The following is a 15,150-nucleotide window of genomic DNA, read 5'->3' as shown; positions in this document are numbered from 1 at the left end:
CCCGCGCCGTGCCCCGTCTATCCAATCACAGCGCTCCCCTCCTGCAGCCCCGCCCCGCGCCGGCGCCGTGCGCGCGCCTCGTTCTGAGGCGGCTTCCGGCCGGGGCCCGCCGAGTCTTCGCGTCCGCCCCCAGCGGGGTGAGTGAGGGGCGGCCTCGGGCAGAGCCAGCGGGAAAGGGGAAATTCAGGGAAAAGAGCGTGTAAAGGGAACCTTCCCCTCTCCTTCTATCTTCCGTTCCAACTACCTGACTTTGGGGGGGGGCACTGCCGAGCTCGCGTCCGCCTTCTGCGACCCTCCGCTCACTGCGCAACGACCTCCATAGCTCTCGGAGCGCTTTGGAAGGGCAGGTCCGAGTGGGAGCACGGGGCTCTCCGTTGTGGCTGCCCTAAGCTGCTTTTGCTGTGTCTCTGTGTCCCGTCGCTTCTTTAAGGCCTCCCGGGAGCAGTGAGGAGCTGCGGAGCTGCTTCAGTGGGACCCCCCTGCCTTACCCTGGTAACAGCAGCTGCCCCAGCCCCTCGCACCCCATGGCAGAACCGTGCTGCAGAGCAATGTTCGCTTTCTGTCGAGTGCTGCCTGCCTGCCGTCACGGGATGGGTTTGCTACAGGGCTCAGAGCCTGTCTTTTCTAACACGGAAACGTATGCTCTTGCTCCCTTTCCCTCTGAAAGGGAAAAGTTGTTTTACAGTAAGCAAGAAGATTCTGAGAGGTTCATAGAATTCATATTTGGGAAATTAATCAAATGGAGATGCGATGGAATGAAGCCTGGTCTGGTGGATGCAGCTGGCAAAACAGGAATTTGGCAACAGCACCTTGTCTTTACATAATTGTAGAGTGAGTTGGGTTGGAAGGGACTTCATAGATGATCCTGTTCCAATCCCCTGCCATAGGCTGGGACACCTTCCACTGGACAGTGCTTTAGTTTTATGCTTGTCTGGATGTTGTCATTCCTAACTGTATATTCTGCAAAGGCATAACAGGAATGGGAAGAGACAGCTTTAGTAAGCTGTGATAAAATGTTGTACTTTGCAGTGGTACTGGCTCTGTGTTATAATAAAAATATCCCATTAATCCTGCCAAAACTCTCCTGATGTTTCTTGTATGAATGTGACCTTAAATAATTGCCGGGAAGTGAACGATCTTCTAGTGCTTTACTCAATCACTTATTTCAATCTTAAATAAATTGTAGAAATTAGTGTTCAAGTTGATGTTCCACCTGCTCTGTTCTTTAGGATTAACACCTTCTTAATTTCTATTGCTAAGTATGAAATCAGGTATGGTGTAGTTTCATCAGGTACTAAAAGCTGGTGAGTTCATTCTGCTGCTGTGAGGGAGGTTGAATTGTTGGCAGAAAGCAGTCATGTAAAAAGAAAATTAATATGAATCTTATTAATCAACATGAAAAAAGATATTAATCTTTAGGTCTGGAAAAAGTAAATTCATCGTACATCATTAAAAAGATCTCAAATTAGACATAATTGATCCTTTTTCTGTTTCCTTTCTAGTCTTCATAGATATGTTTCTAAATTATTTTCCCCCATTCTAATAAGTAATGTTGAAAAACCAATGCATAGTTTTAGAGCCTAAAATTCAAAAGGTAATGAGTAAATTTTGTAAGATTTAGCTAAGCTTGGTTTATTAAAGTGGATTTTTAAATTTCTTGAAGTTGCTGGAAAGTTTGGGGTCATTCTCAATGTGCCTAATCATAGCCTTAAGGACAGAAGCACAGAGTGACACTTTAATATTGTGGTCTGGAAGATGTTAATGATATTATTGAAAGGTAGAAACAAAGTCCCGAGTTTTGAATTCCCTTGCATTTTGAAATGGTGTGCATCAACTGTGATTTCTCATTTCATTGATCATTTCACTGAGTATTCAAAGCTATTGTCAAAATTATTTGTGTAGGAAAGAACACTAGGAACGCAGGATTTCTGCTAGAGTGTCACGAGTGATACCTTGAAGTAAACACCCGCCTGTTAGGTGTGGAGCTGAATTTTTTATGTTAAAAATTTGTACAATCTTAGAGAAAGCAAGATTTGAATAAACAAAAAGTTGTTGAAATTTGTAAATATTTTTTCCAAACAGAAAAATACTTTGTAACTAAGAATGTATAACTCCAAATGCTTTATATTAGTCAAGTTCGGCGGTGACATTAACTGCAAAAAGAAATGCTAAACGTGGAGAGTAGAGAAGCTTCGGAGGAGTCGCGGGTTTGTTCTCCTCCCTGCTGTGAATTCCTGCTGTGCTTGCACGGTCCTGCTGCCGCCTTGTGGGCGTTGTTTGAGTGTTTGCAGCAAATGTTTGTGTTCTGTTTCGCTGGGTGTTCTTGGTAAAGAGCTTCATCCTTAGAAATGTAGATGCTCAGGTGTAATTTTTCGTCATCAGGGTTGCTAAACAAGGATTTGCATTTCGCTTTCAGAGGTAATTTTTCTGAAAAGTGTGTGAATTCGTGTGGATTTTTTTTACCTTGACCTTAGAAAGATAAAAAAAATATTGTTCATTTCAAATGGAAAAATTTGGTTTAAAACTTAAACTCGGTTTAAAAAAATAGTCTTCTAACATGTTTTAATTAAATATGGAGAAAGCATCTTATGGAAACAATTACCTAGATCTGAACCTTCCTTTCATTGGAAGGAAAGATGGAAAGATTAAGCATTGGGCTGACCAGCGAAACTAAAGGAACCTAATTCAGTTTTCCTTCTGCATCGGGCAACTGGTTAGTTCATATTTATGGGAGTTTCTGAGAAAACAAAGGAACTTCCCTGGATTCCTGACGTGCTGACCTCATAGTTGATTTTGGGAAGAAGCGAGAAGGTACTGAACCCTTTGTTTCTCCACACAGGAAGTGTGAGGAAGTCATGAGGATAAATTGGCAGGTGGAGAGAAATGAGCATTTTATCCTTAATTTTGGTGTCAAACATGAAATGCCCACAGTGTTTTTTCCTGCTTTTTTGGGTCAGCTTTTGGTTTCTGCCTACTTGCTGGGTGTCTGCAGTTTTATTTGAATTCTGTAGTACATGTAGGTTCCTTTTGCAATTAATAGGAAATATTTAATGTATTGAACACATGTGTAGATCGATTTTCAGATTATGGATGAGTATCACATCTCAATAATTTATATGTTGATTACTTTTAGAAAATTTGAGATGCTTAGTCTCCCAGGATTGCTTACACAAGTAATTACCTCATTATTTTTCTAAACAGAAATATTAGTATTGGAAGTTCAGTATCATCAGAGAATTTTCAGCTTTAGGCTTTTGAAACCATATGTTGGAAACCATACTGCTAGAATATCCTATTTTTCCTTTCTTAAGGAGAAACCAGGCAGGATATGATACTGGAATGAGACAATTTCTTAATTATTTTTTTCCCAGGAGAATAACATAGATCTAGAAACTGGTTAAGGAAATTGAAAGATTAATTATCTTTATCCATGTCTTCTATTATTCAGAGACTAATAGTTCATAGAAATGTTTATTTTTAGGGTATTTTAACCAAATTATTGAGATACCTATGTAATATAATTTTTATCAAGAAAGAAAAAAATTGCACTGAATCTCATATCAAACACATTAAAGGGCAGAACATTTCTGTGCAATCCAATGACTTATGTCAGTGCCATTATGTAAAGAGATAATTTCTTTATTTCTCTCCAAATATTTTAGATATTAACATTTGCTTAGCATTTTGCAGTTCTAAAGCAATTCCTGTATTTTCTAAATATTGTTCGCTTACTTCACTTCCAGTATTTCTTGCACAGAAATTGTGTGTTTACCTTGGCATTCTTTACCCCATATTTCTGTTAGTAGTTTCCTCAGAGCAATTTATATTGCTTATTCACGATTTTCCCTGTGATTTTTTTGTTTTGTTTTGTTTTCCCAGTATTCTTTTATGTATCAATTCCCTTTGAGCTACCATCTATGTAAAATTCTGTCCATTTGGACTTAGAATCTGGTAAGATGGGAACTTACAATGCTTATTTTTCATTAGAATGTTGTTAAAAAGAAACTAGGGAAACTGGTGTCCTTTCTTTACACAAATTGTTGTTTCTCTTGAACATCTTTTGTTTGTCAGTCATTCCCCTCCAGCAAAAAAAGATTTCAGCCTTCCCTGTTCATTTATAGACCACTGTCTAATCTGACATTCTAAACATCAGTTTAATATTGAGCACTGGGAACACTGCTCTGTCCTAACTTCAGAAGTGCTTAAAGCCTCCAGGGAGGCTCAGAAAAATGTTTTGTTACTTAGTCCATCCCATCCTACAAGAACTGAGTGCTAAAACTTGAAATATTCTAATCTTGAATGCTATTTGAAAATTTCAGGAGTACTGATCTATGAACTGGTGTGACTTTGATTTGTAGCATCTATTCTACGAGAGGGGCCATTGGAAAATCCCTTGGAGTTGTTAGAAGTCTTTTAACCTAAAAAAGTGCATCATCACCTCTGGTTGTGGCATTGTTGGCTTTCATCCACGGTGTGAGAATATTTTTGCAAGCAATGGCAGTGATTATTATTCCTAGTTTAGAAATAATGACTCTTTCCTTGAGATGCTCCATTCGACTTTCTGGCCAGTGCTGATGTGCATTCCCTGTTTCATTAGGACACTGCTCTGGATTTCTCCTGAGACTGCCAGCTCAGATGACAGTTTTAGGAGGCACAGGCAGAGGCTGAATGATGAAGAGGTTTAATAATCATCTGGGTTCACACATGTTAAAGTAACACACAGCCACTGAGCTGGTCACCCTCTCAGGGGAATGCTAACACCAGAGCTATCAAAAAAGCTCTACTGATAAATTTAAAACATATTGACTTTGTGTGGTGTGCAATCAAGAGCTGGTGGCAATAACACAGCGGGGTTCTTAATCACTTTGCTGTTACAGTCATGCTCCTGCTGTCATATTTCTAAAGGTTCATTTGTTAATTTGTTGGAAAGAATGCTAAAGCAACTTGGTACAGTTTCCAACAACTTCTGTGCTAAAATTAAGTGTAGTCTAATATTAGACTTTCAGATAGTATGGGAGAAGGTTTGTGGAAGAAATCACTACAGTACTATGTGGAACATATTCTCATGGTTCTCAAGTGCCTTTTAAATGTTTGGATTTTTAAAATTAAGTTTGCTTGTGGGAATCTAACTCTGATTAAGCTGAACACATAATGGGAAGTACTGGATACATGAGTGTATGTGGCTCTTTAAGCTGAATATATTCCTTGAGCATTCCAGGATTAGCAGTGGAGATTGTAACTGTCAGCCCTGCAGCTGAATTTTGGGATTTTTCAATATTAAAATCTGACCATTGGCTACTTGGTTTTGTCCAGTCTGTATAGTAGGAGTGGTAAGACAGTGATGGCTGCTTACTACAAGTTGTAGTGGTGTTTGGCTGGTGTATTGCAACTAGAAAGGTGATCCCTTTGGGAGAAGGAGAAATGACAAAATACTAAGCAAACAAATAGGCATCTTTCTAATTCAGTGGCAGTATTGGCCATAAAAATAAAATTTTATCATGATGAGCCCATTTGTCCGGTACAAACTGGACTTTTCTCCTTCCCTTCTTGGTTCACTTCCTGAACAAAGATGTCATCTTCCTTCAGCCACTGTCATATGATACTTTCAATCCATATCAACTAAAGAACTTGCTCCCTCCCCACAGAACCCTGCAGGAAGGGGTGTCCCCCTTTAGTGTTTCAGAGACAAAACATGAGGGAAACCTAAGTGCTTCCTTCCACTATGTGATGGAGAGGGGGATTCGTGTAGGAGCCCAATCCCATTGCTTTTCAAAGAAGCACAGTGAAAGAGCAAGAGGCAACAACAGGGAGTTGCAAGAAGGGACATTTCAATTCTTAGTGATTTAAAAAAAAAATCAATACTGTTTTGATGAAGTGATTAAGTACTGGTTTTTAAAGCATCACCAATGTCTGGATTAGGCTTTTTTAAAGTGTGTAGAAAGCTAAAAAAGATGCCGGTTCTCAGAGTGCTGTAATAATAGCATTGTGCTTCCTGTTGTAATCTTTGTAAAAGGTAGAAAGGAAATCATATACACTTAACTTTTTAAAGCAAGAAAACAGAAAACTGAAGTAGGAAGGTGAAAAAATAATCTGGAGTTCAAGAAAGATTAATGCTGCTAGAAAGTCCCTGAAAATTAAAATCTCAGCTGTGTGTTAATGTCCATGATAGCAAAGATTATAAACTTGTAGCTGATTGTTAACATTTGGGTTGTGTAGAAAATCCGACATGTGCTGGGTTTAATGATTGTAACTGTGTAATATAAATTATATGCATTAAACTGCATTTTGATCTCAAATATTGTTAAAATAACTCAGTGATAATATCTTACATGTTAAATCAGACCTGCTAGTGATACTATTTTAATGTTGGCAGGTGGAAATTTTCTCAGATTCTTGTCCTTGTGCTACTAAAATCATCCCTAACTAAAGATGCATCCAGACCTGTCTCCTCATCTGCACACTGAAGAGTGTAACCTAATTATCAGTCTGCTCAAGAAGTGTCACAAGGAGGTAAGAAATGTTGAGCAGAGAAAAGAGTGGGTGGGTTGGGGAAATGAGTGTCAGATAAATTAGTGGTGATATTATGTGATCATGGAGAGAAAACCCTCCTCTAGGCAGAACAGCCACGATATATAGCTGGTGTGTTTTCACTGAAGAGCTGTCTGAAGACTGTATGTAAAATCATGCCAGTGATTTATTTAGGAAATACAACATACCTTAAAATTTTCTGTGCTACAGCTTAACACTTAGGGACCTATTTTAAGAACTGAAATTACTTCTACATCTCTTAGCACTGTGTACCCCTTAAAAAACAATAATAAAATCAGCTTCAAATGCTCTCTTTTTGTATGCTCACATCATTTCCATATTCCAGCTGTCCCTGGGGCAGATGCTTCAGTGTGGTTAGAAGCAGATGTGTTGATCAGCCACATGCCTGATGTTCAGTGCTTGGAGAGCTAATTGGGAATTACTACTTGACTTCCATCTTCTTACTAGGCGCCTACTCAAGGATGTGAAATGCTAAGTTGTCTTCAGGCTTCTCCACTCTCTTCATTGCTTCAAGATTATGGAATTGTCATCATACTTGTTTAGAAGCCTTTTTAAAAATTTGGTTTGTCTACATCTTCTGCATCGCTGAATGTAGAAGATTTGGCCCCTGCATTGAAAACTTTCTGCAGCATCACTGCAATGTTAATTATTTTCCCAGTATATTCTAAACAGATATTCTGCAGAGATAATCTTGTGGTATTAGTGCATAAAAAAGTTAAATTTAATTGTTCTTACTGGGATCAAAATATATTTAAATATTCACTATGAATGTGAAAACTCTTGATTTACAGCACTACATGCAATCTACAATATTTTCACCTCCATGGTTAGTTGTGATGTTGATCCTTTTTTCTAATGCAGTTGGATTCTAAGACAATACAAATATTATCTTTACTGTTTTGAACAGAATTGTAAATATTTATTTTCAAAAGCCATTGCAGGATGAGAAACAAGGCTGATAATTCACAAAATGTGAGAGAAGACATTTTATTTGAAAGATGGGTAACAACATTTTTGCAAGATTTTAACACAGCTAAAGTAACATATTAAGAAACATTTTCAGCACCACACTTTGATTTGATTTTTAAATTACAGCAATTAAGGGAGCAGAGTTTAAATACTAAAATTCATTTACAGGGAGTATATTGTACTGGTTTTCTTCAGCAACATGTGATTTGTTTTGTTGGCACTTGGAGTTCAATATCTTGAAACATCAGCACCCTGCAGTCTGTTGATAGCATCTCATAGGTGGTATTTCCCATTCCACTGCTCCTCTACAGAACATCTCCAAGCTTTAAAACTAAAAGTTGAATTAAATGTAGGAGTTACACTTTTCTTCCAAGTTCAGAAATTTTAATTTGCTTAAAAATCCTTTAGGTAGTTTGAGAGATTGTAGAAGCTTTTTTCCTTTCATTTTTTTAGTTGATTTTTTTTGCAGCAGCTTTAATGTTATAATGTAGGTAAATGTTCTGAAGCTAGAATTTAGTGAGAAGATTACACATGCATTAACGACTGTAGTATCAAAAGGATTGCCAAATGACCATCAGTTAGGAGAACAGGCAGTATGTAAGCAATATAAAGGGAAAGTGTTGTAATTATTTTTTCATAATTGTGAAAGCAAATCCAGTTAGGAAAGAAAATACATTCAGATTTGTGCTGCATACATAGAGGGGCTTTCTGTGCTTTGAGTAGGAATGCAGCAGTATTGATTTACTGCTTGCAAGTAATGAATGGTTGACTGGCTCTTTTTTTTTTTTGTTTTGTTTTTGTTTTGTTTTAAATGAATGTGAAGATAGAAGTATCATGGACTTGTGTGATGTAGCTTATTAGACTGCCTGGAGAACTGGAACTAAATGCTGCACTTGAACTCCTTGGCAGCAAAGGAATCTATTGTCAATCTGACTTATGAAGGCACTGGGAGCAGCAATAATAGTCATGCACAGAATTATATTCTCTTGGTTTTGTTTGAAGTTGCTCTTTGCATGAAGAGGAATTACTTTTGTCAGTCTTGTGCTCAGCTGGGAGAGGATGTTTGTGGTGGCAGTTTCAGAACAGAAGGGGTGAGGATGACTTTTCCCTACTCAGTTGAAAGGGAGCAATGCTTTCTCATTTGAAATTCCATGGGAATGTACTGAAATATTCTTTTTAAATTGAACTCACTGAAATCTGAAGTCAGTGATATTAATGAGTTATTGGTGACTACTTGCTGTTTTCTTAAAATGCCAAAATGTCCTAAGAACCTTAATCTGGAATTTAAATTGCCATTCCTGAGGGATGAAAAGCAGTATTTTTTAATTGGGTGTCCATTTTCATAACTGTCAATTTGATTTACTTTATCCCTAATCTAGAACCTGCCCTGTATATCAAGTTTTGTATCAAGTGAAGAGAGGTTAATGGGATTCCTATTTGATGTCACTTCTTTTTTTAATAACTCCACTCTGGTGACAAGTATGTGCTATAAATAGACAAATTTTTATAGGTAGCAGCTCAAAGATATGTGTATTGTCTTGCAGTTGTATCACTGGAATAGGTGTAATTGCTATTTTTGAGAAACTGATTCTTTGTTTCCTTTATAATCTCTGCCAAGAAGTTGGCATTTTAGGAATCTGGCTAAATAAACATAGAATAAACCCACTGTATGCACTACTCAGAGTGGAGTTAGCTTGAAATGTGAGTGTTCACCTTGAAATTTACCATGCAGGTAATGCAAGTAGAATACAAAATTAAATCTGTATTAGCTGGAATGAAAATGTTGTAAAAGCAAGATCAGTGTGCAGTAAAGTGACAACTTGTTCTGTGCAACTGTTTCAGTCATCTGATGCCCTTTATAAACCACAGAGCTATAAACAAGCTAATTATAGCTAGTAAAGTGTTTGTCATAAACTTTATTAACCCACTCCTACTTCAGTTGTGTTCTGCTGGATGAGATCTTGTTCATTGTTTGAATCCTTAACAGTGTTCATGTATCACTTGTATGAATCCTCCCAGCTGCTGGTCAGCTGTGGAAATGCACATAGGTTTCTCTCTGAAATGTGGAAGGGACTTAATTTGCATCTGTTTTGTTCTTCTTGGTCTTTTTTGTTTAAATTCATTAGTTTTCTGTAAGATTGGCTGAGTTGTCTCCATTCACTGTGTAGCTACAAATATTTACTAAAAGCATCCTCCTTCAGCTCTTTGCCTCTCTAGGTCACAAAGAAATAATGAAAACTAATGCAGGGAGGACATTGCCTCTGTATCACAACCTGGAGTTCGGAATATTTATTTTTTGTATTTTATTTAACCTAGTGTAAGAGTTGTGAGACTGACTTCTAGATCAATAAAATATATGTTGTGCATTTAAACAATAGCTTCAGTTTAGATGTCCTCCTTTAGTCTGGCTATGCATGGTGAGCTCCTTCAACTTTCAGCCAGGCAGGGGTGGCTCAAGTGAGCTTCAGGAATAGCTTGAACCTCTGCCTGCTTGGGGAAAAAAGTTACCAAACACCACTTTTCACAAGAAAGGGAAAGACCAGGATATTTAAAATTGCAAATGAATTTAAATAAATTTAGAGCTTTAGAGGAAGAAACCTTTGAATTGTAATTTTTTTCTCTCCTTAACTCATCAGCACAATGTTTTGAAGTTTTTTGGCCATTGCAATGATATTGATCGTGAGATGAGGAAATGCTTAAAAAAGGAGGTAAGCAATAAATTATAAATATTTTGAGTTAAATACTTAATAAAAAATGGGAGACAACTAGAGTTGCTTTTTACTAAGTAGTATGGATCAATAAATGTAAGCACGTTCTGCTGTGGGCACTTGAGACCAAATCTAAACTTTTAAAAATAAATTCATCTAATAAAATCTGGCATTAACAAATGGCATGGTGTATTTTTTGATATACAAAAATAGGCAAACAGATTTTAATGAAACAAACATTGCAGATAGGAACTGACACTTCACAGATTGCTTCTGACTTTTTTATTTTTGGTTTTTTTTTTTTAGTAGTGGTATTTGCACAGGATTTAATATAAAGCAGTAATGGTCATCTCTGCAAAAGTAGCACTTAAAGCTGAAGTCAGTTACACTGACTGAAATGACTTAATGAGTTGCTGAGTTAGGCCCTAAATGAAAATATCTGCAGATATGAAATTATGAAGACAGAGTTTAAGTGGATTAACTGTTTTAATAGGCACATTTTCAGAAGAGTCTTCTTTATATTTATGGTGGTTTTGCCTACATGACAGAATATATAAATGAAAATTTCACATACCTTTTAACTTTAAACAGTACTTTCTAATTTAACATAAATTTCACCATACTAAAAAGTTTCCACATAATCTCATTATTGTTATTTTTTTCTTTCACTAAAACCTTTACATTAGTGAGTTCTTGATGATTATATTTGTCTGCTTTCTTAAAATGTGCTTATATTGATATGCCATTGCTAGGAAGCCCCTGAAAGTTGTTCACAAATATTGAATAGGTACAGATGTAGCTTTTAAAGATACATTGTTCTCATTCTACAAAAAAACATGGATGGGTTATTGAAAAATTAAATACTGGCAAGGGAAAAAGTTAAGCTTTCTGTAAATGTTAAGTAATGTTTTGGGTCATTATTTCAGTTACAGACCAATCAGTATAATGGATGAAAGACTGCAAATCCTTTCAAAATCAATTTCTTTAGCAGTTTATTACATTATGTTGAAAATTGAATATTTGTGGCTTACTTCGGTTTTATTCTTGGTACCAATTATTGAAATATTGAACAAATATATGCTCTAACCTAAGGACAAAAATAATTTTATTCTCATCAAATACGTATCAAATGATGCATTGATTTTTAATTTTTCATTTGTTTGAGCCATTAAAATGTTTCCTTTTAGTTTGCAATGAAAGGCTCTTCAAGCTTCTGCTAGTGCAGGGGTGTACTTGAAAGCATGGTGATCTTGTACATGTATCTTACCTGTGAAGGCTTTCTTGATTCCATTTTACACTGGAGTCCTGCCTCTGTTGTGGTTCTTGTTTAAACCAGTAAAAATCCCCACATGCCTTACCCTCATTCAATCCAAATTTGCCTTTGTTCCTTTCATCTTGGTATCCTGCTTTATCTGTGCGTATAATTAATGTCCAGGATCAAAAATAGACCAAGCCTGTGATGACAAATTAATGTTTCAGAAGGCAGATGCACATTAATCAGTGTCTTGCAAAAGGAAAAGAGCCTGACCTGTTCTCCAGAACAGCACCAGTGCAACTTTTTTTCCTAGTTCATGTGTGAAGTGTAGCTGTCGTACGTTAGATCACTGTATAATTAAGTTCCTCCTTAAGATTAACTGAATATTCTTTATTAGAATGTTCTAATAATCTTTAGCTTAATAACCTCAAACTTAAAAACCTGTATTTTAATGGAATAAATGTTAATTTCAAAGTTAAAATGTTAATATCAAAGTAAAAATGAACCTATATCTAGGTATTAAGAAGAGCTGTATTTCTAATGCGTCAGTCAAACATATTGTTTCTGCTCCTGGGTAAAAATGCTTCTACAGTTTTAAATTTGACATATCTGTTTAATGGGAACAGCTGATCTATTAATTTCCTTATCTGTCTTCCAGTTTGAAGAAAACAGGCGCAGAAACCGGGAGAAACGACAGAGGATAATAAATGCTCACAAAGCCTCAGAGAAGTGAGCTGTGCTGTGGCTGGACAGCTGCAGCTCCACAGGGATACTCACTTGCAAGCTGACAGAATACTTGTGTTTCATCACCAGTGCCCAGCCTGTGGTTTGTGAAATGGTGACAAAATAAATGCATCTAGTATGTATTCATTCCCAACAAGGCAAACAATGTGAAAAAATAAATACCATACATTGCTCACAACCTAACTTAATTTTTGACCTCTAAAAAAGAAAACTATGGTGGCAAGTCTGTTCTGGCACTTTTATGATTGTTAAGTAATGAGGAATTGGTGTGTGTGAGGTACTATGTGTTCAGGGCAGCTGTGTTCCCCACTCTGTACTGAGTTACATTTATTTCCTTGTGTTTAGAAGTTTCTCTTTCATATCATGGGTTTTGTAGGGGTTTTTTTGTTTGTTTTTCATTGCAGAACACTAAATTACTTTTTCCATCACTTTTTGTGCTGTAATGATAACACTTCTTAAATGGATTAGGCAAAAGAAATTTTAAAGAGATGTGGCTTGAAATTGGAAATTGCCTATCAAGGAATAATTGGAGTTCTAGTATTTTTATTGGAGCTAAAAGGATAAAGCTACTGTCTTCAGCTGAGAAGATTACAAATCTTCACTGCCAACCATATGTACTGTGTAGACTGTTGTAAGACAATTTGTTCATCATACCCAAAACAAGTGGCTTTAGAAATTCACAATGGAACATTTCCAGAGATTTACAAAGTTTCCCCTTGATTTTTGTTGAGTACAATCAGTGTGTGCTGAGTGATTTTTGAAGAGAAGTGCTGCCAGAAATGTAAGCTGAAGTTCTTGCATTTTCTCTGGTACAAAAGTAAAGTCACATTATGACTATTGAGGTTGAAGCACAGCTGACACTGAAGAAATGTGTAACTTTCTCAGGCAAGTCAATGTGTATTGTGTAACCAAGTTGCCTTGTTAGCCTATAAAAGGTGTTTATTTTACATCAAACTGCTGAAACCCCAGAACAAGTCTTAAGAATTCAGCAGATATGATATCAAAACATACACTGGTTTGTCCACTGATGGAGCTGCTTCTCTGTGTGTACTGGATTCGCCTTACTTTTAAATAATGACTCTGTTCTGCCTAGCAGCAAAATATTTTTTAAAAACTATAAATATTGTTGAGCCAAATATACACAGTATCTAGAAAACTTTTAGAAAAAAGGTGCCTATTTTACAGTGAATTACATGTTGTTTGTTGTAAGAATCATTGTTGATACTCAATCTTGAAATTGGTACGTGCCCCTGTTTTTGGAAGAAAATGGTATTTTGTGAGCTGTTTTGAAGGGTGACTTAAAATAATTTTAGTTATTTTTCAATACCTGGATGGACCCAATTAAATCGTTAAAATTAAACCACAAATGTTTTCAGTGAACGCTCCAAGCAAAGCTGAAGCAATTGTTTCTGCATCTTGACATGCTGTTTGTTTCTTAGAACAAGTAAATTATGCACTGTGTGAATTAATACTTGAATGTTTGGAAATGGTGCAGCCTTCAAAATACTTTTCAGAGTATTTTGAAAGAGTACTTTGTAGTGAACTCCCCTGTCTGGGAACTCTGCATCCATGATACTTCTTCCATTTGAGATGAGACAACCTACTTCAGGCAAGCTCCTAAGTAGGATTTATAGCCTTTAACTAAATAAATTGAGAATTGTTCCAGAGATTAGGTTGAGAAGCTGATATCTTGAGTGTAGAAGCACTGAAACTTTTGTTTCTTTAATCAGCTTCTGTGAGTCCCAATCTTTCACAAAGCAACAAAAAAGAAACCAAGAGCCACTTAACACAGCTCATTAGTCAGAATCATGTTTGCAAAGATCAATGTGCTTAGTGAATGAAAGACCAAATGGCCCACACAATTCCTATTGATACTTTTAACTACATTTATTTATAAATCTATTTTACAGATCAGCTTTGTTTACCTAGTGAAAGTCTGATCATGGTCTTCCTTCTGTTTCTCTTTGCTAATTGCCCACACATATGAGAGTGCCCATTGATTCCTGTGGGTTTTGTTCCTTTTGTTTGATACAGAGGTCATGTTGCTAATTTGATCTTGAAGCTGGAAAACACTGGTGTAAAAATACTGATGATTTATCTGACAGAGAAAGGGGTAAGGGTGAAATACTAAATGCAGATTTTTTTTTTCTTGTTTCCTAAAGTGAGCTTGTGTGAAATAAACCTTTTCTCTATAGACTTTGAAGACAGTTTATTGCAATGTCATTTGTCCATAGGAACATTTTTCCCATTTATTTTCTGACATTGTGCATTTGAGAGAGAAATTTCATTTAATTTGTGATGAATTGCATGTGAGAAGTTCATGTGTGTTTCATGTCAGAAAGTGAAGAAGGGGGAAACAGGGCAAATGGCAGCTCTGGCCATAATGGTGAGGATTTTGCATATTGAAGTGCCATAAAAATCTAGGATACGTGATCAGGAGGAGGACACAGCAAAGGGAATTATTACTGTCCAGCAAAATCCCTCCAATTTTACCAGAAACACCTGGTAACACTATTCGTACTGTACTTTCCCTTGCTGGAAAACTAAATGACATTATGTTTTCCTTAATTTTTTTTAAAATTTATTTTTTAGTAGAAGTAAAAATACTCTGTTGACTAGCAGCAGCATAGTGTAAGAACAGCAGGGTGAGTTCTTGCTCTGGTGTTAATTTCTTTATACAACAGGGCTTGTCTCCTGTTAAGCTGCAGTGGTGAGTGTTAATATATTATGAATGTACCACTTGTCTTTCCCTGTAAACTTTAGTTGGTAACATCCTCAAGGAATTATGTCCTTTGTTGCTGATACAGATGATGTGTAGTGTTTAGACCTTAAGCAAAGCCTTGATTTAGTTGAGCTGACTATACAATTTGGGAGAGGATGAGTCCTGTGAATTAGTTATCCCCTCTGTTACTGGAAATCACTGTA

General features: G+C 36.6%; 1 protein-coding gene across 3 annotated transcripts; it reads left to right on the top strand.

Moving 5' to 3' along the window:
* Positions 1–27: 27 nt before the first annotated feature.
* CMC2 (C-X9-C motif containing 2) lies at positions 28–14,428 on the top strand. 3 transcript variants are annotated; one of them, XM_012569344.5, is made up of 4 exons: positions 28–137; positions 6,374–6,510; positions 10,155–10,226; positions 12,140–14,428. In XM_012569344.5, exons 2-4 carry the CDS (start codon positions 6,430–6,432, stop codon positions 12,212–12,214), a joined length of 228 nt encoding a protein of 75 aa, XP_012424798.1. In that variant the 5' UTR covers positions 28–137; positions 6,374–6,429; the 3' UTR covers positions 12,215–14,428.
* The last annotated feature ends 722 nt before the right edge of the window (positions 14,429–15,150 follow it).

Source organism: Taeniopygia guttata, chromosome 11 (assembly GCF_048771995.1).
Source record: "Taeniopygia guttata chromosome 11, bTaeGut7.mat, whole genome shotgun sequence".
NCBI classification, from domain to species: Eukaryota; Metazoa; Chordata; class Aves; order Passeriformes; family Estrildidae; genus Taeniopygia; species Taeniopygia guttata.
This window is presented reverse-complemented; position numbering and strand designations above follow the sequence as displayed.